This window comes from Chlorocebus sabaeus, chromosome 22 (assembly GCF_047675955.1).
Source record: "Chlorocebus sabaeus isolate Y175 chromosome 22, mChlSab1.0.hap1, whole genome shotgun sequence".
Classification (NCBI taxonomy): domain Eukaryota; kingdom Metazoa; phylum Chordata; class Mammalia; order Primates; family Cercopithecidae; genus Chlorocebus; species Chlorocebus sabaeus.
This window is the reverse complement of record NC_132925.1, coordinates 89,113,710-89,137,236: the sequence shown is the minus strand read 5'-3', so window position 1 is coordinate 89,137,236 and position 23,527 is coordinate 89,113,710. Positions and strand designations below refer to the sequence as shown.

Sequence of the window (23,527 nt, the reverse complement as noted above, 5' to 3'; positions counted from 1 at the left end):
GGAATAAATACTTCCCACCTGAAGCTGGGAGGGCTGCCTGGAGGAGGTTAGGATGCCGTGCAAGTGTGAAAGGGGGTTTAGGGAAGGAGCAGACAGCCAGTTTCCACACTCTGGAGAGATGATAGTCAGAGGTCAGCTGAATTGTCCAAGGTTGCCCAGAAGGTTAGTAGCTGGATCTACGAACAAAAGAAGGCTCCCTGGAGATGGTCTGAATCATAAGGGCAGAGGAAGAGGGCATCGGGACTGGAGGGACTTAGAAGAGCTTGCAGTTGGCCGGGCGCGGTGGCTCAAGCCTGTAATCCCAGCACTTTGGGAGGCCGAGACGGGCGGATCACGAGGTCAGGAGATCGAGACTATCCTGGCTAACACGGTGAAACCCCTCTCTACTAAAAAAATAAAAAAAAAAAAACTAGCCGGGTGAGGTGGCGGGAGCCTGTAGTCCCAGCTACTTGGGAGGCTGAGGCAGGAGAATGGCGTAAACCCGGGAGGCGGAGCTTGCAGTGAGCCGAGATCCAGCCACTGCACTCCAGCCTGGGCAACAGAGCGAGACTCCGTCTCAAAAAAAAAAAAAGAGCTTGCGGTTCTAGCTTCAGGACTTGTGATGATTCCTCCTTAGAGTATGATTACCCTTAGAAAAAGATGGTACCTCTTCGGCCTCTGCAGTTTCTTGCCTCCATGTTTGTCCTCTTGGACTGGCCAAACCCAGTCCTCCAAGGATGGAAGTGGATCCAGGAAAAATGAAAGTTGACACAGGCATGGTTCAGAAACAGCTTGAGAGCTGGAATGGACAGGCAGTTCTAAATAGACTTCAAGACGGTCAGAGCTGGAAAGTACTATTTGATTTTCATTTTATAAATGAGAAAACTGAGACTCAGAAGCCAGCTACCCAGCTTCAACTATCTCACCCAACATTGCAGCCCCCTGACCACTGGCTGGGCCACCTTGCCTTCCCTGGTCTTAAAGTTCTCTCTCAGGTCTTTCTGGCTCTCACCTTCTCCTGTAGAGCTGTTTTCCATTTTTGCTTATTCCTGAAGGGGACTGTATCAGTGACTGTTTTTGTGGCATCCATAGCTCTTAATTAGGCTTCCTTAGGCCTCCTTTCAAAAGGCTTTGAGTGAAAAGACCATCAGTATTTGGCACTGGGATCAGTGTAATGAGCTCTGCCCATAGCATGGAGAGAAGTGCAGATGTGCAGGGAGACTAGTGCTGAATTACTGGGGCCTAGAGAGCCTGGAGGCCTGAAGAGGGTTTTTCAGACCCCATCCCATGCATGTTCTGCTGGAACCCAGAGGCCCTTCAAGCCTGAGAGCCCTGGCTTCTGGGCTGGCTACTGGTGTCCCCCTGCCTACAACTCTCAGGACTACAACTGCCCAAAGGCTGGACACAAACAGGGATTTCTTGGGTGCATTCTGTGGTTGGAGTGGGGCTGTGGAAATGTTGGATGCCATGGCCTGGCTGAGTTGAAGTCCCTACTCTCCGGCTGGAAATGCGGCCACTGCCTATAGGCTCTACGGCATAAGGATGTCTTTCAGAGAATCAGGGCTGTGGAGATCATGAGAGGAGAGTGGTAGTTTTGCTTGGCCTTGGGACTTGAGGTGGGTTTGGAAGGAATGTGGAAGGTCAAAGCAGAGAGGGCACAGCATGACTCTGGGAATAGTCTTGCTGATTTGGGTGTGGAGAGTGTGGCTAGGAAAGGGCAGGGCCTCTCTTAAGCTTTAAGTGCCCAGCCTGGGGTGGAAAAATAAATGCCAGGCTCTGGAGGCAACAGGGAGCCATTAGGGTCTCTTGGACTGAAGAGAAGTGACAAGAGAGTGGTTTAGGGCAGCTTAGCCTGGGAATTGGCAATGACGAAGCCAGAGTGGAGGAATTCTCCTCACAATTTCTCCCAGATTCAAGCAGCACAGCCTCAGGGTAGATGTTCCTCTCCAAGGGTGACTGGGACTGTGGATGGATGCTCAGAGACAACCCAGGATGATTCCCATGCAAATCATCATTAACCCCTGGCTCATGTCCACCCTTGGTTAGAGTCTTCCTTGACAAGCTCTCTCTGCGGCATTCTTAAACCAGCACCAGGTGTGTTTTCCAGGTGAGCCAGGCAGTTCTCATGCTGCCAGACCTGAGGTTCCCCACAGCCTAGGACTTCCTGTCCAATGGAAGGAAAAAGGAAAACTGGCATTATTGACAGATGGATCCTGAACCCCTCAGCTCATGTAATCCTTGCGGCAGTCAGAGGCAGGTGCCATTCGCACCCATTTTATACCTAACATCTCCCGATGAGCCAAGTCTTCTCAGACTCCACAGTCCCTACTGGTCCCTTGACTCTGGGGTTCCCCTGGCTCTGGGCTCCATCAGAACCTCCCTGGGGCCCCCACCTTGAGAACCTGCTTGAGTGTGGATGGTGCCTGCATTTACTGTAGGCTTCTTGAGTGATACTGCTCCACAACTGGGTATGGGGAGGTTGGCCCCAGGTGGCCACCTCTAGCGGTCTTTTTCTGGCTGGTGGTTGCCAGCATCAAGAACCACCATCACTTCTCCCACCTTTCAAGAAGCCCTCAGGGTTTTCTCTGCATTTAGAAAAGAGCACAAAAACATAGACTATATCCTGGAAGTGGGCAGGGGATAGGGGAAAGCCTCTCCCACTTTCCTCTTCCCCAAAGTATCTTCCACAGCTTCCAGACTTGTCACTAAGACTATGTCACAGTCTTAGGTTTGATAGTGCCCACTCCAGGTTCTGCAAAAGTTTGAAGGTCAGCCTCTTAAAGATTGTGGTTGCTGATTTCCCTGGATATAGAGAAGGGGTTTTGGTGTCGGGAAGTCCTCAGAACTCTGGGGATGGCTGCTATGGCTGATCTTGGACAAGTCTCTTCTGTTCTTTGCAATCTCAGTTCCCTTGACTGTAAAATGGCCAAAATTATGCTCACAGGATTATTAGGAGGATTTCATGTGAGAATACATGAGAAAATACCATAATTACAGAGTCTGGTGCTCCAAGAATAGAATTACTTCAGGTTAGAGGGGAGTTGGGGGGCCCTGGACCAGCTCTACAGAATGGGGAGGCGAAAGGGGCTGGAGGGCAGGTAGCATCTGATCTGACAGAGAGGGCCAGAGCAGTTATATTCATTCAGGGGCTCCTATGCTGTGCCCAGGTTTCTGCTGTACAATGCCTGCCCTGCAGACATTGAGGGTAGTCTGCTGTTTACCTAGAAGAGTTTATATAGACAATAGTCAAAACCTTGGGGTCCAGGGAGCCAGTACTGGGAGGCCAGTGGCCAGCCTGGAGGAAGAAGAGAGTAGGTGGAAAGAGCTAGAGACATAGTGCTCTTTTCCAAAGGCCACACCTATGCTCATGAACTTGGGTTATGCTTCAGGCCTTGGGTGCTGGGGGACAGCCCAATAGGAATGAGAACGTTTCCTAAGCAAACGATAAACTCTGAGAGCACTACCTGGTTCCAGGCCCAAGGAAGGCATGCTTTCAGCCCCCTGTTCCAGCCTCGTCCCCCAGCAGTCCTTGTCCATCTTACTAAGTGCAGATCCACACGCCTCATGCTCCCCAGGGCCAGTTTTGCAAGCCCAGAAGTCAAGGCCTAACCTGAACCTGATGAATGAATCAGATCAAATACATGCTGTATGCTCCCAGGCCTGATTTCTCCAACTCCTCCAGGCCACATCCAAGGGGGAGCTACAGAAATGTCCATGCCTCAGTTTCCATGAGGAATAGGATTCAGCAGTTAAGGTCTGTGATGGACTCTTAAGAACAGTGCCAGGGCTGGGCGCGGTGGCTCACGCCTGTAATCCCAGCACTTTGGGAGTCTGAGGCGGGTGAATCATGAGGTCAGGAGTTTGAGACCAGCCTGACCAACATGGTGAAGCCTCGTCTCTACTAAAAATACAAAAATTAGCTGGGCGTGGCATGTGCCTCTAATCCCAGCTACTCAGGAAGCTGAGGCAGGAGAATCGCTTGAACCCAGGAGGCAGAGGTTGCAGTGAGCCAAAACTGTGCCACTGCACTCCAGGCTAGGTGACAGAGTGAGACTCTGTCTCAAAAAAACAAAGAACAGCGCCATAGGTTTGTCCATTGGTCACTGTCATGATCAAACAAGTAGCTTCCAAAAGGAGCCAGCATGTCACATGGCAAGAGTGCAAACAAGAGAGAGAAGGCGGAGGTGTCATACACCATTTTTTTGTTTGTTTGTTTGTTTCTTTTTTTGAGATAGAGTCTCACTTGTTGCCCAGGCTGTAGTGCAATGGCACCATCTCAACTCACTGCAACCTCCGCCTCCCAGGTTCAAGCTATTCTTGTGTCTCAGCCTCCAAGTAGCTGGGATTACAGGGGTGCACCACCACACCCGGCTAATTATTGTATTTTTAGTAGAGACTAAATGTTTCACCATGTTGGCCAGGCTGGTCTGGAACCCCTGACCTCAAGTGATCCGCCTGCCTCGGTCTCCTAAAGTGCTGGGATCACAGGCGTGAGCCACTGTGCCTGGCCTTCATACACTTTTAAATAACCAGATCTCAGGTAAACTCACTCATCACCACTGGGATGGCGCTAAGCCATTCATGAGGGATTGGCCCCCATGATCCAAACACCTCCCACCAGGCCTTACCTTCAACACTGGGGATGACATTTCAAAGTGAGATTTGGCAGGGACAAATATCAAAACCATTTCATCATAGATGGACATGTAAGAGGGAGAGAGGCACCAAGGTGACTGCTAGAGTGTTGCCTTGGGCTGCTAGAGAGATGGAGGTGCTGTCTCTTAAGATGAGAAGACTGTGTGTGGAGGGGATGGTTTGCAGCACTGGCCACTCTCAAGATATTCAAGGTGACATTCGAGGTGTCAGGAAAGCAGTTGGAATGATGGAGCTTGGGGCACAGCTTTGGGAGACATCATGATTTATAGGGGGTCCAAACCCACAAGATCAGACAAGAGGAGAGAATGTGGAGAGAGACGAAAAGGGAACTCAATCCTGCGGCAGAGGTTGGGGAGATATGAAGAATCCAGAAAAGTAAACTGAGAGGGAGCAGCCGGCTAAGAGAAAAACTAAGAGAGTATGGTTTATTGGAAGCTTCTGAAAGCAAGTATTATAAGAATAGTCACGGCTGGGCGGGTGGCTCCTGCCTGTAATCCCAGCACTTTGGAAGGCTGAGGTGGGTGGATCACGAGGTCAGGAGATCGAGACCACCCTGACTAACACGGTGAAAACCTGTCTCTACTAAAAATACAAAAAAATTAGCCAGGCGTGGTGGCACGCGCCTGTAGTCCCAGCTAATCAGGAGTCCCGAGGCAGGAGAATCGCTTGAACCCGGGAGGCGGAGGTTGCAGTGAGCCGAGATCGTGCCACTGCAATCCAGCCTGGGAGACAGAGAAAGACTCTGTCTCAAAATAAAAAAAAAAATAAATAAATAAAAAAGGGATGGTCACTGTGTTGAATGCTGTTGCACAGGAAAAGTAGGATGAAGACAGAGAAGCAATAATCAGATTTGCCAATAGGACTGGAACTCCACATGGGGAGAAGTGGGAGCTGTAGATATGGAGGTGGAGACAGTGAATGCAGTGAAGGGGAGTGGCAGCCTTTTTCCAGGCACACCATGAGGAGACTTGAGTTCTGGGCTTCTCCTCTGACTGACCAGAGCCCTCAGTGGCCAAAGAGAAAGACAAAAATGGGTCCTATGTCCTGGAATTCAGGGCCTGGGTTGGCCAGAGTGGATGAGTAGATGAGCTAGGCTGGGAAGGATGAATCAGGTAAAAGAATCCATGTTCAGTGCTGTCACAGTTCTCTGTCACAAGAGCTTAGCTTTGAAAACTACTCCCTGCTCATTAGCAGGAAGGATGAGCTCCAAAGTGGGTGGACTGCAGAGTACAGGGTGGCCAGTGCTGCTGAGCTCCACGTCCCGTCTGTGTGTATTATTCTCCTGAGAAAGTGGTACTGCTGTATACAGGTAAATTTGTCAGAGAAGCAACACATAATCATTGGGAAATTGCAGAAAGGAGGAAAGGGTCTTTTCTTGGTATATTTTACTCTGGTTTGTATCTACATGTGATTGTTCTTGCATAATTATAACCACATTGTGAACAGAGTTTTGGGCCTGATTTTTTTTTGCTGAATGTGATATACTAGCATTCTCTTTGTTGATAGATGGATTTCATGGTTGTTATTGGTTGCATACAATTACATGGGGTAATGTCCCATGTTCAATCACTTCATCCCTTACTGGTTGTCACTGGGATTATTTCCAATATTTATAGACAATATTACATTGGATATCTATAGAAATGAAACTTCTCTCAATCCATTTTCACAGAACTAACATTTTTTTTGGGGGGGGGGTTCTTGATACCCACTTGCCATAGGTTGGTGGGAGGGTCAACCTGGACCCTCCCTGCTTGAAATAAGTAGCCTACTATTACACTAACTGACTGCACACAGTCATTAAATTTTTTTTTTTTTTTTTTTTTTTTTTTTTTTTGAGATGGAGTCTTGCTCTGTCACCCAGGGTGGAGTGCAGTGGCATGATCTCGGCTCACTGCAAACTCCGCCTCCCAGGTTCACGCCATTCTCCTGCCTCAGCCTCCCAAGTAGCTGGGACTACAGGCGCCTGCCACCATACAGGGCTAAATTTTTTGTATTTTTAGTAGAGACAAGGTTTCACTGTGTCAGCAAGGATGGCCTCGATCTTCTGACCTCGTGATCTGCCCACCTTGGCCTCCCAAAGTGCTGAGATTACAGGTGTGAGCCACCGTGCCTGACCCAAATAAAAAAATTTTAATGGGCTGGGCACAGTGGCTCACACCTGTAATCCCAGCACTTTGGGAGGCTGAGGCGGACGAATCACTTGAGGTGAGGAGTTCGAGACCAGCCTGGCCAACATGGTGAAGTAAGTCTCTACTAAGTAAATAGAAAAATTAGCCAGGTATGGTGGCCTGTGCCTGTAATCCCAGCTGCTCAGGAGGCTGAGGCGGAGAATCGCTTGAACCTGGGAGGCAGAGGCTGCAGTGAGCCGACATTGCACCACTGCACTCCAGCCTGGGCGACAGAGTGAGACTCCATCTCAAAAAAAAAAAAAAAAAAAAAAAAAAGGGGCCAGGCGTGGTGGCTCACACCCGTAATCCCAGCACTTTGGGGGGTCGAGGCAGGCAGATCACAAAGTCAGAAGATCGAGACCATCCTGGTTAACACGGTGAAACCCCGTCTCTACTAAAAAAAAAAAAAAAAAAAACCACAAAAAATTAGCTGGGCGTGGTGGCAGTCACCTGTAATCCCAGCTACTCAGGAGGCCGAGGCAGGAAAATCGTGTGAATCCGGGAGGCAGAGGTTGCAATGAGCCGAGATCACACCGCTACACTCCAGCCTGGCGACAGTTGAGACTCCATTAAAAAAAAAAAAAGGAAGCCGGGCGCGGTAGCTCATGCCTGTAATCCCAGCACTTTGAGAGGCTGAGACGGGCGGATCACGAGGTCAGGAGATCGAGACCATCCTGGCGAACACGGTGAAACCCCGTCTCTACTAAAAATACAAAAAAATTCGCCGCGCGTGGTGGCGGGCGCCTGTAGTCCCAGCTTCTAGGGAGGCTGAGCCAGGAGAATGGCATGAACCCGGGAGGCGGCGGAGCTTGCAGTGAGCAGAGATCGCACCACTGCACTCTAGCCTGGGCGACAGAGCGAGACTCCGTCTCAAAAAAAAAAAAAAAAAGAAAAAGAAAAAGAAAAAGAGAAGGGGTCTTCTTGTAGCTTCAATTTGTCTTTCTTGATAGTTAAAGAAGATGTTCATTTTCCCATCTTTTCATTTGCTATTCTATTTCTCCTCACGGGAGGAAGCAGTTTCCATCAGGTGACCCAAATGTGTACCTTTCCCCAGGGGCTCTCTGAATGGCTCATCAGCCCTGCTAGGGCTGTCCTCACCAGCTGGAATGATGCAAGGTCAAATCTCTGTGTACTCCTGCATTGTCTCCATGCCTTCAGCCAGTCTTCACAGTTGCACTGCTCCTCCTAAATGCCTCATAGCAGCCTCTTGGCCTGCCCCACAGACTCTCCTCTAAGCCAACATTGACTATCCCCAGCCACTTCCCCTGGACCCTGAAGAGCCTTCAGAAAATATACCTTGACCCACTGACTAGTTTAGTCTCTACTGACTACTCAGAATTCTTCATAGTCTGCCTCCACCCACCTGCCATCCTGCCCCCGCCCCCAAGGAAGTCTTGGGCTCTGGTCACACTGGCCTTGTCATTGCATCCCATTCATCTCGCTCTTCCTGCCTCTGTGCCTTGGTTCATGAGACCACCCTGAGAGTCATATCCATTTAAACTCATCCTCTGAGATCTCGCCTCCTCAGCCGAGCCTTCCCAGATTTTTCCAATCCACTCAGCCTCCCCTACCTCTGAACAACTGAAGGATTTATAATCTATAGGGGCTTTCTGAGATGGTCCCCAATAAGTAGTCCTCTTTACCTCATCCAAGTTCTGAACAATGGAGAGATAAAAACTCAGATGGAGGCCAAAGCATTTTCTTCTTTACTGAAGAAGGCTTAGAGGAGGAAGTGGCTTAGTGTGAAGTCACATGGGTCTGTGTTGGGCTGACTTTCCCCCTTCCCCTAGTCTCACTTGTTTTGGGTAAGTGAGGCCCCACACATCCCAGCAAGTGGAGACCCACACATAGAAGAAAGCATGGGAGTGGGAAATCTGCTCCCCTCCTCACAGTTCATACCCCAGGAGCAAATGCTAAATCCTGTCTTGAATTAATAGTTACTGTGGGTTAGCTGGGCGCTGTGGCTCATGCCTGTAATCCCAGCACTTTGGGAGGCCAAGGCAGGCGGATCACGAGGTGAGGGGATCGAGACCATCCTGGCTAATACGGTGAAACCCCGTCTCCACTAAAAAATACAAAAAAATTAGCCGGGCAAGGTGGTGTGCACCTGTAGTCCCAGCTACTCGGGAGGCTGAGGCACGAGAACAGCGTGAACCTGGGAGGCGGAGCTTGCAGTGAGTCAAGATCACGCCACTGCACTCCAGCCTGGGTGACAGAGCGATACTCTGTCTCAAACAAACAACAACAACAAAAATAGAGTTACTATGGGTTTTGTTGCTTCAACTATGCTGGACCAACTATATAAAGTCCTTAAAGCCCAAGGTATGTACAGCTTCTTATCTTCACAGTGCCTTCGAGCAGGTGAAGAGGACTCCCTCTTAGCAAGCCCTTCCTTCTCCATGCACACTCACCCCAGTTAAGTCTAAAATTTGGTTCTGAGGACCTCATTTCCCTATGGACGCTGGTCTGAGTGGGCAGGCAGAACCATGGGAGCAGGCAGGGATATAACCAGTATCATTCACTCAGGCCTCAGTCAAGGGGGTGACAGGGCCTTTCCTGAGGGCAGTCTTCCATGGGGTGCAGGGCATGAAGGCACAATTGCCCTTGGTGCCTCTGTACTAAGATCAAGGAGAGAGTCAAACAAGAGGTTGGGATGGCATAGACATGTTTTGCTTAACTCACAATTGTATCAAGAACCTCCTTTGGGCTTTTACTGGACCGATGATAAGTGACTGGATTATCCAAAGCATGAGGATTAATTATTTTGGGCTGGACAGAAGAGTCCATGGACAGAGTCAGGTTACAAACTCCACTGTTTCACTGGCTGTTGCTTTCTAGAGGAATGTGAACCCTCATACAATTTGGAACCCACCTGGTAATGCCTGGATTCCAGAGCTGTGGGTGCACACACATCATTGCACCATGTAGAATTAGAAAAAGATTTCTCTAAAAATAACTACCAAGGAATATTTAATTTGATAGCAAGACTATGACTAATCCATGAAACAGAGAGTCTGTGTGACAAGACACAGTACAATAATGGGGAGAAATTCATGTTTGACCTTTAAGCAAGTGCAAAATGAAACAGATCTATGCCTTGGCAGCTGAGGACCCTGTGGCTCTAGGGAGAGTGACTGTGAGCAGGGGGTTTGATGGTCATGGAGGAGAACTGATGCAATACGTAGTTCTCAGGGGTGTTGCATCATGGAAATAGCTTAGGGAAATCAATACCTTTTGGTGTTAAATAGAGAGAAGAGGCTCACGCTGAGTTAAGTGCTGGCTGGTAAGAGGCGGATGCAGGAGGCCAGCCCAGCTGCAGAGGGGTGACCAAACCAGCTCTCACAAGCTAACTTGTAGGAGAAGTAGATTCCACAAATACAAGGAGACCCAGCATTTCTGGGAAGCAATTTGAGCCAGTAGGAGGGGAGCAAGGTTCCAAAGTTTTGTGAACATTAACCTTGTGCCAGGCTCTGTGTTGAGAACTTTGCAGGCTTTATCCTCAGAAGCATCCCTGATGTAGAAGCCATTAAACTGGCTTCAGAGGGATTAAGCTACTTGCCTGGGGTCGCCCAGTTAGGAAGTATCTATCTGGAGCTGGATGTGAACCCAGCTCTGACTCCAGAGCCCTCAAGTTCTATTCCCTGTTGCTAGGTCACCTGAAACTTGAAAAAGCCTGAGGCTGTCAGTGGGTTGGAGTGACAGACTGGGGCTGGGACAGGCTGAGTGCAAGTGAGGTTTGGCCAGGGGCCGCCCCATGTTGAGTTCTCATGAAAAATTGCCATGGCTCCCGGAATGGCAGATTTCTGAATCAGGATCACTTCTCTGATTGTTCTGTAATTCATAACTGCATATTATAAATTCTGATCCATCACCCTCAATGCTAATTGGAGAACAGAATAGTCCCCATTTCTTAGAGTTGCTTTTCCTCAGTGGTGACAGGGTGAGTACTATTCCTGCTGCTCTCTGGGTCAGGGCCCTGCATGTTCTGAGTAGAAGTCCAAGGTTTGATCTTGTGAGAGAGTTTTCTAAAGATTTCTCTTTGTTGGCATCCCCTACTAAATGTTCTTCAAGGAAGAGGTTAGCCATAATCCTTGATCAGATTCAGGGCCAATTGCTTGTTGGTGCCCCTGGCAATGTTCTTTCTCTGGACCCTTAGCATGGGCAGCCGTGTGATGGACAAGCAAGGTGTTGAGACCACAGCTAAAGCAGTGGGTCACAGAACCTGGAGAGTGGGCTATGTAGGGACATAAGCTGTGCTTCCCCTCCAAACCTGGGAGATGAGTGCTAGACCCTGGACATAGGTGTGCCATCTCGAGAACAAAGGAAAGATTGGCTCAAGGAGGAGAAAGAAGCCTGGAGTGGTCCTGTGTGAGCAGTGGTCCTAGATGCTTCTGGGCAGACTTCGTTGGTACTCAGAGAATTGGGGAATGTGCAGTGGTGCCTCTGAGCCCAGGACTCAAGAGGATAAGTCTTCCTCCTAGGCTGTTCCCTCAACAAGCCCAGGATCTCCTTGAGGGGAGATCACGTTCTTATTCATGTCTCTCATCTCTGCTTCTGATCCAAGGTCTGTCAATGGTTGGTTCCCTAATGTCATGGGACATGGCAAGACCCCAACGGCTGCCCTGTCTCCCACTCTAGTCCCCACATTTCTCCCCACTCTCTACTTGCTCACTCACACATCACATCCTGGTCACACTGGCCTTTCCTTTCCTTGGATACGTTAAGCTCCTTCTTCACCAGATTCACCTCCCCCAAATGCTACTCCCTCTGCCTAGAACACTTTTCTCTTCTTTACTTGGCTGATTTGTATGTATTGTCAGCCTCCAGTTTAAATAGCATTTCCTCCAGGAAGTTTTCCCTATTTGCAAACTAGATCAGAACCCCTAGTTGAGGCTCCCTCTGTACATGTACACTTTCTCTTTCTCTTCTCTCCTAGTACTTGTCTCTCTCTTCATTTTTTTTGTTTTGTTTTTTGTTTGTTTTTTTGTTTGTTTTTGTTGTTGTTGTTGTTGTTTAGATGGAGTTTTGCTCTGTCACCCAGGCTGGAGTACGGTGGTGCAGTCTCGGTTCACTGCAACCTCTGCCTCTTGGGTTCAAGTGATTCTACTGCTTCAGCCTCCCTAGTAGCTGGGACTACAGGTGCTTGCCACCACACTGGCTACTTTTTGTATATTTATTAGAGATGGGGTTTCGCCATGTTGGCCAGGCTGGTCTGGAACCCTTGGCCTCAAGTGATCTGCCTTCCTCAGCCTCCCAAAGTGCTGGGATTTACAGGCGTGAGCCACTGCGCCTGTCCTGTGTCTTTCATTAGATGTGATTATTGGTTCAATGTCTCTTCACCTAGCTAGATGTTAAACTCCATGAAGAGAGGCTGGACGCAGTGACTCCCTGTTATTTATTTATTTATTTATTTTTTTGCTCTGGACCTGGCCCATAATAGGTGCTCAATAAATTTTTGGTAAATAAATGACTCAAATTTTGTACACTTCAAGATAAAAAGTAGGAAAAGTTGGTGTGGATAGTCTCAGTTCTTTTCCTAGCCCCAGTCCCATAGCATTTCAGAGATGGGGTAGGTGGTGCTACACTACACAACAGGCTTTTGCTTTTTAACTCATTTAACTCAAGTGAGTTGGTGAAGGCATTTCCATTGGTGGCTTTTTATGTGTAGATAAATTACCTCTGTCCTGATTTGGAATATCTGTGCTATTTTGGGCTGTTTTTCTCTTTTGGGCCTATTTGTATTGTAGCAATACTTTCACCATTTGGCTATGCAGAGACCCAATTAATATTACAAATATGGTCCCATAAAATTTGCTTCTTGACATCAGAACGTTTTGTTGCTAATTACTCTCCAAGGTTTTTAATTTCAAGCCCTCCTTGGTGACTTAGTGCAGAAATTTAAGGACATAATTATTTCCCCCAAGGGAAAAGAGAACTGGGTAATGCCAAGTTTCCATCTACTTGCGCTTCCTTCCAGGGGGTATCTTGTTTTTGATTCTATCTCCGCCCTTTCTTCTGGACAGAAAATAAACAAGCAAACAAAAACTCTATTGGAACAAAAATATGAATTTCTGGAAAACATTAAAAGCACTAATTTACGAATACATTCATCCAAACAACATTTACTGAGCACCTACTATGTGTCAGATGTTGCGTGCTAGTCACTAAAAATAAAAAAGAATATAGCATGGTGCTGTCTCCAGGTAGCTCACAGTCTTGAGTGGGCAGGACAAAAGTGCTGAGAATTCTCTGACACATCTGGACACATCTGGGGGTGCTTCTCATGGGGGGGCTTGTTCATTAGACCCCATCCAGAAGTGCCGTATAAGTCTCCAGGAATTACAAACAGGAGAGATTTGACCATTTATCATTTGAAGACCTTGGCTAACTGAAATAAATCCACATTTTAATAATATTTTGAATGGGTTGATAAAATAGGAACAGATGGTTAAAGTGTGTCATTTTAGGGAAAATAATGAAATATTGCACTGCTTAATCCATCTTCCTGTCACACTCTTCCCTATCCCCTCCCTACTGAAAATATATTCAGATGCAACAAAACTTAAAGCAAAACACTAATATCTTCTTAGACAATTTAGGTCTCTTCACCTGAAGGGGCTCTAACTGTGTCAGCCATCTCTGTGTTAACTTCATCTTTTTTTTTTTTTTTTTTTTTTCAGACTCCACCCAGGCTGGAGTGCAGTGGAGCAAAATCTTGGCTTACTGCAACCTCTGCTTCCCAGGTTCCAGTGATTTTCCTGTCTCAGCCTCCTAATTAGCTGGGACTCCAGGTGTATACCACCATGACTGACTAATTTTTGTATTTTTAGTAGAGATGGGGTTTCACCATGTTGACCAGGCTGGTCTTGAGCTTCTGGCCCCAAGTCATCTGCCTGCCTCAGCCTCCCAAAATGCTGGGATTACAGGAGTGAGCCACTGTGTCCATTTGTGTTAACTTACTTTGAATTAGCCCCTTATTCTAAAGTTGCCTCCTGAAAGGAGGCTTCCTAAAAGGTGTTGCTTTGGGATAAATAAGGGGTGGTGGTGAAGTGGCACTAGCTTGCGCGTCTCTCTGCCACGAAGAAAATTAGCTATGCAGATGTTTTACAACCACAGCAGACCCACTCCTTGAAGAACCCAGAAGGGCAGAAGTAAGTTGGGTAATGTGTTCTTGAGCCTTCCATTTACCTGACCCTGGGGTTCATATGGGTATAAGCTCCAGCTGCTGGCACTTCCTGATCAAGAGAAGGCAGAATGTCACCACTATCACCTGCACTTTGTTTGGATTTGCCTCTATACCCATTGCATTTCTCTGAAGATTTTTTCTACCATTCTGCTTGGACAGAGCATCAGATGAAATCAACTGCTGAGAGAGGGAAGTGAGTGCTGTGGTGGCACCGTTGCCAGAACTCTTGAGAATGAGCATCGTGTGCCACTTACCCACTGCTTGCCGACTTCAGTAGCAAGAGCCTCCAGAATGCTCATGGATAAACATCATCTTTGTGGCCACACATTGTTTTATGAGCTGAGTCATCAGACTGGCTGGCTCCTTAAGTGCTGCTGTGTGATTCTCCAGGCAGCAGAAAATAAGGAGAGAAGATTAGAAGTGTATCTCATCGAGCTTTGCAAAGGGCCAGTATCATTCACCAAAGGTGATGGGGGATTTACCGTTATGGAGTTCGCTCGTGATAAAAAAATTATTGATCAACTTAAACTCTAAGAGAAAAAGATGATGCTGTCTGCATTTCTTGTAAATCATTTATAAAATTTGTTTGGTTATAGGCTTTTTTTTTTTTTTTTTTGAGACGGAGTCTCGCTCTGTCACCCAGGCTGGAGTGCAGTGGCGCAATCTTGGCTCACTGCAAGCTCCGCCTCCCGGGTTCACACCATTCTCCTGCCTCAGTCTCCCGAGTAGCTGGGACTACAGGCGCCCACCACCACGCCCGGCTAATGTTTTGCATTTTTAGTAGAGATGGGGTTTCACCGTGTTAGCCAGGATGGTCTCGATCTCCTGATATCATGATTCGCCCGGCGCGGCCTCCCAAAGTGCTGAGATTACAGGCGTGAGCCACTGTGCCCGGCGGTTATAGGCTGTTTTTAACAGCCACCAGTCTTAACGAATTTCCTGTAGAAAACTTGATTCCTTTCTTGCTCATCGAGTTGCAATTTATCATCTAAGGTAATGAGTTAAACCTAAAAGTAACAGTGACATAAGTCAAACTGTTTGCATACTTTGTTTCTTAGATAAATTGCTCTATCATATTTATCTTTTATATAGCTACTCAATAAGACATTGCAATGAATTTTTAATTAAAACCAATATGTCTATAACAAAGAAATTTAATTAATTAGAGTTTCTGAGTTTGCAGATTTGTGACTTGCTGAGGTAAATATCTCAGTTCTCTCTTCCAACCTATTTCATTATGGTCTCAGAAAACATACAGGGAGATCATTCACCCAAGACTGTATGTTAAATTCACGTTAGGTGGTAGGCACTATGTTAGTCTCTGTGTAAGGTAAAAATAATTGAAGAACAATCCTTGTCACTGAAGAAAAAAACAGATGTTTGCCAATGTGAGAAGCAGACCCATTTGATTTCTTGGAGAAGGGTGGAATGAGTAAGTGCTACAGGAAAGGACATAATGGGTGTGAAAAATCTAGCTGAACTAACGGCAGTTGGGGAAGTCTTCCTCAGGAAAGTGGCCCTGAGACAGCTCTTGGAGGATGATGCAGATGTGTGGGTTTCAAGACTAGAGGACACGAGTTGAGGGAAACTGTATGCAAAAGCCCAGCCAGAACCAGGCAATGGTCTGAAGTTGGGATGGCCCTGGGAAATTCTGGGAAAGTAGTTTCCAGGAGGTGATAGTGTCAGAATGCAGACCTTCAGGTGCTGAGAATCAAATGAATTACATTGAAATAAAAGGATTTGGAGTGGATGATTCTCCTTTGTAGTCAGATGGAGAGAGGAGGAAGAGAGAGGAAATGGGGGGATGAGGGTACCCATAGGGCAGGTCTTCCTGGGACTGCAGAAGGAGTCTATGGAGCAGGTCAGGGTGAAAATGGGAGATGGGGCAATGATAGTTGAGGATCCTGAGAAGCAGTAGGTAGTGAGCCTGGTGGTGGCGAGAACACAAAGCAGAGCGATTGGAGAGGAGGGAAGGTTACTATGCTGAGGGTCTTGATTTTCAGAGGCAAGCTGGAAGGTAGCTCATATGCTGGGAGAGTGTGTGTGTGTGGTGTGTTGAGTAGACTGGGAGCCTGAGGAAGGAAAGGATCAGAGCAGATGCTAGGGGGATAAGAGAGCAGGTGCACGGTCCTGCTGAAGGCCAATGTGTGCTATGCCCTTTTGCTTGAACTCACACAATCTAAATTTATACAAATAGCAAGAGTGTAGGAATCCAGGCTTACTAAGTCCCTTCCTTCTCACTTTGGTCCCTTCTTTTTCTTCCCTGGTTGGGTTTAATGCCCTTCCACCCTGGAGCTGAGATGTGCAATCATGGAGAATTTTCTTCATCTGGGAAAGTCATAATCTAAGATGGATTCAGACTGGGAAAAAGAGTATAAACTTTGGAAAAACTGGCCCTAGGCTCTGTGACTGTCATCACATACAGCAGACAAGGGAGTGAACTTAGAGGATGAAATAAGAGCTTTAAGGTTGTTCCCCGAAGGCCTGCGTAGCTCAGCCCCACTTGTTGACTAGCTCCCTGGAGAGTTCTGTAAGAATGTGGCTTCATTCCATAGTATACTTCCATGGTGGCCACTGGGGAGGGGTCTGTCTTCTCGGACAGTTAGCTCTTTCGTTATGTTGTTGGACATCCCTGCTACCCCTTATTAGAAGTGTATCTGGCTATTGAGAAATTCTGTCATTCACAGAACAGACATTTTCTGGGCAGGAGTGGGCAGCTATGATTAGTGAGGGGAGGAGCCTAAAGATCGGAAGGTGCAAAGGGGTGGCCATAACCCAGGAGAGCACAATCAGGCCTGGGAGGAGTTACCAATAATGACACTTAGAAGGAAGAATCAAGATCTGTTGATTACAAGATATTCTTGTACTAGTCTGGCTTCCCATGCAACAACTATACACCAGGTGCTGGGTTGGTGGTGAGGGGTTAGAAAGATGATTTTAGCCTGGAGTTTGCCTTCTGGGAGCTGACAGTCTTATAAGGGAAATAAGACAAATTGAACATAGCTCCAATTCCAGACAAAGAAGGAAAGGAGCCTATGGGTCAGGGCAGGCTTCTTGGAGGTGAGGGGCTGAGCTGGACTTTGAAGGTTGTGGGGGTGTCTGAGAGTGCTAGTGAAGGATGACACTAGGGTTTTGACTTAGTAATGCTAGTAACAGAGATGGGCAAATCTGCTGGGATTAGGGCATGTGGTCCAAATGTAGGTGTAAAGGAGAAGTTCTGCAGTTCATGGTCTTTGGTAAGTGGTTGACTTGGGGGTCACAAGGTGACATTTACAGGCATCAGAATGAATGGATTCTTAGGGAGGAGAGAGAGCAGGAGTTTCCCGTAGGAGCCTGTACTTAGGGCCCCAAGGGAGGCAGACACCCAGGAGCAGCAGAGGCCGTGTCCTGGGTAGGAACCTGAAGGGCCCAGTGAAGTGCTTCTTTACTAGCAAGGCAGCTGTGATTGTTCTGGCCCCAAACATTCACCACTCAGGCCAACTTAGAGAAGCAAGAACCCAGGTGTCAGCGGCCTCAGCCCAGAGTGTATCCAGGAGAGTGCACCCCACCTAGTTCCCTCGTGGCGACTCCACCCTGCGGACCCTGGGAATGCACAGGGTGGCTCCGGGGACCTTTCCGACAGCACTGTGGGTGACACTGGGATGGGTCTGAAAATGGTGTCGTTTCCTCCTTTTCCAGATCTCCCCTCTCCGAGAAGGAGGCCTGTGGCCATCTCCGGGCGCCGGCAGGAGGCACTGGAAGCGGAAGCGAGTCTGGAGTCCGGGTAGAGGGAGTCGCCCACCTGACCGGCCTCGCCCCCTCCGGAGTTTGCTGCAGCTGAGGGCCCCAGACCAGCGAAGAAGGCAGTCTGGGGCCGGGCAGTCCAATCGCTTTTCGCGTATTTCCCTCCGCTGGCGCGCAGCAGCGGCGCGTGGATTCGCGCGCGGGCTCGGGACGGCGCGAGCCCGGGCAGCGCGAGCCCCTGCGCGGCAGGGAGTGGCGCATGCGCGGGCGTCCTGCGAGCCCGCTGGGGCGAGCCGAGCCGCGGCGGCGCCGGGCGGCGGAGCTGTGAGGCAGCAAGCGGCGGCACTGGAGCAGCGGCGAAGGACAGGTGGCGAGCCTTCGCCCGCGCCGCCAGGGGCTGCTGGGCCACCCGCGGAGCCTCGCGGTCCAGACGTGGAGGGGGTGGTGGCGGCATCCCGGACGGCCTGTGAGGGATGCGCCGCCCACTGCCCCGCGCCGCCTGACCGTCCCCGCCTCGACTCGCGGTGCGCCACAGCCGGGCCCGCGGCCGTCCCCGCCGCGTTGTCGCCCGGTTGCCGCGCCCGCGGGGCCGCGCCCGGCACGGTCATGTGGACCCCCACGGAGGAGGAGAAATACGGTGTAGGTAGGTGAGGCTCCGGCCTGGCCTTGACTGGGGTTCTGAGGGACGCGCCCAGCTCCCGGCCCCGCCTGGATTCGCATCCTTTCGCCCCCGCCCCTGCCCGCAGGCTGCGCGGCCTCGGCGCCGGGCTAGCGCGGGGTGGGGGCGGGTGCGGATGCGGGTGCGGGGGTGGGCGCGGGTCTCTATGCAGAGAGGGCGGCAGGGGGCGCTGGCGGTGCGGCCTTGGCAGGTGCGGCCCGCGGGAGGGGTGGGCAAGGCCCGGGCAGTTGCCCGAGGTTTCTGGTGTGGGCCACGGGGCAATTTTACCCGAGAAGCCAAATTCTGGGAATATGTTTTTTTCGCTCCAGAAGCTCAATTTTAATGAGTTTCCGCACCTGAGTTGATGAACCCGGTGGCTGTTTATTTTTGGTCTGGAACCTTAAACAGATGAAAAACGTTGACATCATTTTCTCAGTTCAAAAATTTGGACATTTGACTGCAAATGTTTGATCTGTTTTGTTTTGCCGTTAGTGTTAGAAATAATACTTTACAATGGGAAATGTTTTTGGACATGTATCAATGTTTAGATATTTTATAGACACGGGTTTTTTTTTTAAAACCTGTTTTCAGTTGAGACCCTATTCCTCTTAGAAACCTTTTTTTATCTAAGTGTTAAACTCCAGAAGCTAAATAACTCTTACAGTATTCTACTTTAAAAAGAATATTCAGTAATTTAAAGTATTGAATGTTTTACAATTTTAGTTTTTTGTGTCAATTACATGATAGAGTTAAGCCTCATTGCATCACCTATCATCTTGTTCAGTTAGAAACAGATTTAAAATGTTGAGTGTACAGGTTTTGTTTTTCCTAAGCTCGTAATGGAAAATTTTAGATAGGAAATCTGTCTAAACAGATTTTTGTGTCCCATCTTTACTGCAATTTAGTCAAGATTTAGTTCACAGTTCACTACCAAATAACTTGAAACTGCGGTGGTAACGAGTGTTTTGGAATGCTATTAGGCAGGTTATCATGTGAAAATGAAATTTATTTAAATTTGAGGACCAGCAGAGAGGTCTTCTATTCTGGTAGAAAGTCTTGTTTTAAAAGGAAACTTTGTGAAACAATTAGCTATGCTAGGATGGAGGTGATAACGGGAGCTCTGGTCCTAGAGTCTCTATTGAGAAGGAATTGGGAAATGATGCGAAGAGCTAGGATTCACCTCTAAGGACATTTTACCCCTTAGAGTATTCCCTGAATACTGAATTGATTCTGTAAAATGAGGAATTGGTGGTTTATCTTCTCCATAACTCGCTCCCAGAATAACAAGTAATTAATGTGAGTGGTCAACTCCCCAGTGGCACCCCATGATTGAGTTTTTTGGAGGGGAGAGGAGCCCTTTTTTTGGGGTGGGGAGGAGCCCTTGAATAGTGAACAAAGTGGAATTCAGAGTCCTAGCTTCTCTTTACTGGTGGTGTGGGCAAGTAATTTAACATCATTTTCTTAATGTATAAATTGGGGATAATGTTTACCTATCTTACAGGGTTGTGAAAATGAAATGAGAACATGCGGAATGCCTAATAAGCGTTAGTTTCTTCTTTTTCCCTTAGTATTTAGACTAATAACACTAAGTGTGTTAGTTCTGAGACAGAGCCAATGCAAGGTAATCAAGATAGGTACATGTGAATCTGAAAGCACTAGGATTTGGTGTGTGATTTACCCAGCAAGATGCAACGGAATTCTTGCATTCCTAGGACTGTGTGTTTAGCTTTAGAAAAATTGTTACACCCTTTGGGAGGCCACTGCATTGGGCTCAGGGCAGAGCTTAAATGCTTGCTAAATGGGAGAGACAGTTACACTGAAGATATTTTCATAGCAGCTGTGGTTTAGTATAATTTAGATGCCTTTTCTACCAAACCAAGCAACTCTCTCCCTGTTTATCTCACAGTTTTCTACTGTCCCCTCCTTAGTTATGATCTAAAAGTTTTTGTGTAAATTGTTTAAAACTCAGGACACAATTTTTTTTTTTTTCCCGTAAGGATGTTAGGGCTACACTTCTAGACCTTTTCATAAAATCCGCTTTATAAAGTAGCTTATACATTATACTTATGAGAAAAATAGTCAATTAAAATGGCATTTTTGCCGCATCATTTAATTGCTATGAGGGCTAGCTTGAAAATTTAACCATTATCATTTTCCTGTGAGAAAATGTTTGAGTTTCAGCTTTGATTTTTATGACTAAGTTGGAGCACAGATTTCTGTTTCTGTTTGTCAACCTATAACCATATAGCAGGGAGGGAAACCCCTTATATTTAACTTCCTACCAGTTTGGAGAAATTTGTGGAGGAGGGCCTCGAGGGCCTCCTTTTGCCCTGGTATTAGTGAGGGAAGGAGTCTCCTGTTGCAGCAGTACAAAGGGTTTTTTCCACTGCAGCTGTTCATTTGTATTTGACATTGGTAAGGCTTTGAGATCCTATAGTAATATCTTATTAAATTTTTTATAATATAGGAATTCTGTACAGGTTATAACATGACTGAATTGTTTGGTTTATTCATTTAGGATGAGGTGATTACTGAGCTCCCCTTTCCATTGTAATATTCTGTGAGTGACTTTAGGCAGTGGGGAGGACATTATCCTTTTCGGAGGGTCAGTGATCGGCCTGTCAATGTGCTCGGGACTCTCACTTAGGTAACCCCGTGTCGATTCCCAGAGTAGTCTTAAGACTATCACAGATGAAGAAACTGAATCCCAAAGATTGTTAATTTTTTTTTTTTGTCTTTCAACGATTGTATATTTTCCTTAATTTTCTTCTTGGCAGTGGGCAGTATTTTGTGATATACTTGGCTGTCTTGCTTTCTTTCTCTGGTACTGTAAGGTACTGTTCTTTACCGTACCCATTGGCCCGTGTTTTGACTTCTTATGTCTCTTTCCCTCTTAGAGAATCTCTGCTTTCCTTTCTGTTGCTATGAATGCTTGGAAAGTCCTGCATCCTTCCATTCTTTATTCTACCTTTCCAAGAAGCTTCCTGCTCTAAAGTGTATTAGCTGAGAAAAATCCAGCTATTTTTGTGAAACACCTGTCTTTCCCTATACTGACTGTACCCAAAGTACCAAATGTAGAATACAAAAACCAAGAAAATACTTTTCTTACCCTCTAACAGGAGCAACAGCAGGAGCAACAAACACCAAACAATTTTAAAAACAAGAATGTTTGTAATTAAATTCCTTGAATAGAGAAGCGGTAAAGGTTTGAGTATGTATGTATTAGTTTGACGTCTTAGAAGTGGAAGCTGCTTCAGGTCATCTTGTTTATTCTTCTGCTGTCGTGGGCAATTTTTTTTTTTTTTTTTGTTTGAGAGATGAGATCCTGCTGTTGTCATCCAGGCTAGAGTGCAGTCGCATGATCATAGCTCTCTGCAGCCTTGAACTCCTGGGCTCAAGCAGTCTTCCCACTGTAGCCTCCCAAGTAGCTGGGACTACAGGTGTTTACCACCTTGCCTGGCTAATATTTTTTTTTCCTTTTTTTGAGATGGAGTCTTGCTCTGTCGTCCAGGCTGGAGTACAGTGGCGTGATCTTGGCTCACTGCAAGCTCCGCCTCCCGGGTTCATGCCATTCTCCTGCCTCAGCCTCCCGAGTAGCTGGTACTACAGGTGCCCGCCACCATGCCTAGCTAATTTTGTTTTTGTATTTTTAGCAAAGATGGGGTTTCACTGTGTTAGCCAGGATGGCCTCGATCTCCTGACCTCATTATCTGCTGGCCTTGGCCTCCCGAAGTGCTGGGATTACAGGTGTGAGCCACCATGCCCAGCCTTGCCTGGCTAATTTTAAAATTTTAATTAAAAAAGTATTTTTTAGTTATATGGTCTTGCTATGTTGCCCAGGCTTGTCTCAAACTGCTGGCTTCAAGTTATCCTCCCATCTCAGCCTCCCGAGTCACTGGGATTATGCCTGTGAACTGCTGTGCCCAGCTAAGGCAAATTTTTAAATAATTTAGGGCATTTATTGCTTATTTTTTCTTAATCCCTTTTAGTAGAACATGAAAAATTTTTTTCATTACCAATCTGAAGACCTTACATTTTAGTTTTGTAATGTTATATTTTTTCCTATTTAAAAAGTAATGCATATTTTATGCATTATTTTTACCTAATTTCCTTTTGGTTAGGTTTCCCCAGATAGGGAAGAAAAGCACTTAAAAACAAAAAAACGAAACAAACAAACAAAAAAAAACGAACCCTGAGTCCTTAAAAGAAACTTGTAAAGATCCTGTGGTGCAGGAAAATAATCTGAAGGTGGGGAGAGAATAGATCCTTGAAACCAGATCTGAAATAATTAGTGTTCACAAAATTTGAGTAAATCTGTTGGTAAATGTACTAGAATTCACACTGTCTGAAGACAGTATGCTCTTTAGGTATTTATTCAGTGAGGGAAGCCCAACCTTTGCAACCTCTGGAAGGACCCCAATACCCCTTTAGAGGTAAAGACATCATCCACTAGGGGTAGGAAAGATTTCGTATACCTATAACTTTATTTTGTTCTGAAAAGTGAGGATGTGCTTGATGTCTTGTTTAGTGTTTATGGGGAACTTCCACATTCATGATTCTGCTTGAGCTTTACACTATATCACCACCTCTCCCCTCTTTTTTAAACAGATGAGAAAGAAGCTTTAGCTGAGAGAAATTAAGTAACTGATCTAAGGTACTTTAGATAGTAAGTGCTGAGTTGAGATTTGAACGTAGAACTTTGAGATTCTAAGCCACAGATTGTATTATTACACTGTGTCCTCTGAGAGGAATGTGTCAGTAGTATGACTCTGGCTTGAAAGATGAGATATACTCTACAGTTTTCAATTTAAACTGGATAGTTACATTTAAGGAATTTTATTTCTGTATTGGACTTTTTAACTTTTTTTTCCTTTTTCTTTTTCTTTTTTTTTTTTTTTTAAAGACAGAGTCTTGCTGTGACGTCCAGGCTGGAATGCAGTGGTGTGATCTTGGCTCACTGCAATCTCCACTTCCTGGGTTCAAGTGATTCTTCTGTCTCAGCCTTCTGAGTAGCTAGGATTACAGGTGTGCACCACCACGCCTGGCTAATTTTTTTGTATTTTTAGTAGAGACAGGGTTTCACCATGTTGGCCAGGCTGGTCTCAAGCTCCTGACCTCATGTGATCTGCCCGCCTTGGCCTCTCAAAGTGCTGG

The 23,527-nt window shown here is 46.9% G+C and overlaps 1 protein-coding gene and 1 long non-coding RNA gene across 6 annotated transcripts in view; both read left to right on the top strand.

Annotated features, from left to right (window-relative positions):
* Positions 1-12,224: 12,224 nt before the first annotated feature.
* Positions 12,225-15,141, top strand: LOC140709787 (uncharacterized). Its single transcript, XR_012090511.1, has 3 exons — positions 12,225-13,957; positions 14,152-14,588; positions 14,897-15,141. It is a non-coding gene; the product is annotated as an uncharacterized lncRNA (long non-coding RNA).
* A 2,842-nt stretch (positions 15,142-17,983) lies between these two features.
* The window catches only part of DOCK3 (dedicator of cytokinesis 3), a 675,444-nt gene continuing 669,900 nt past the window's right edge, over positions 17,984-23,527 (top strand). For all 5 annotated transcript variants that reach the window (XM_073010128.1, XM_073010127.1, XM_073010126.1 and 2 more), the window contains exon 1: positions 17,984-18,358. In XM_073010128.1, coding sequence (XP_072866229.1) covers positions 18,322-18,358 — 37 coding nt within the window. In that variant the 5' untranslated portion in view covers positions 17,984-18,321. The remainder of the gene's footprint in view (positions 18,359-23,527) is intronic.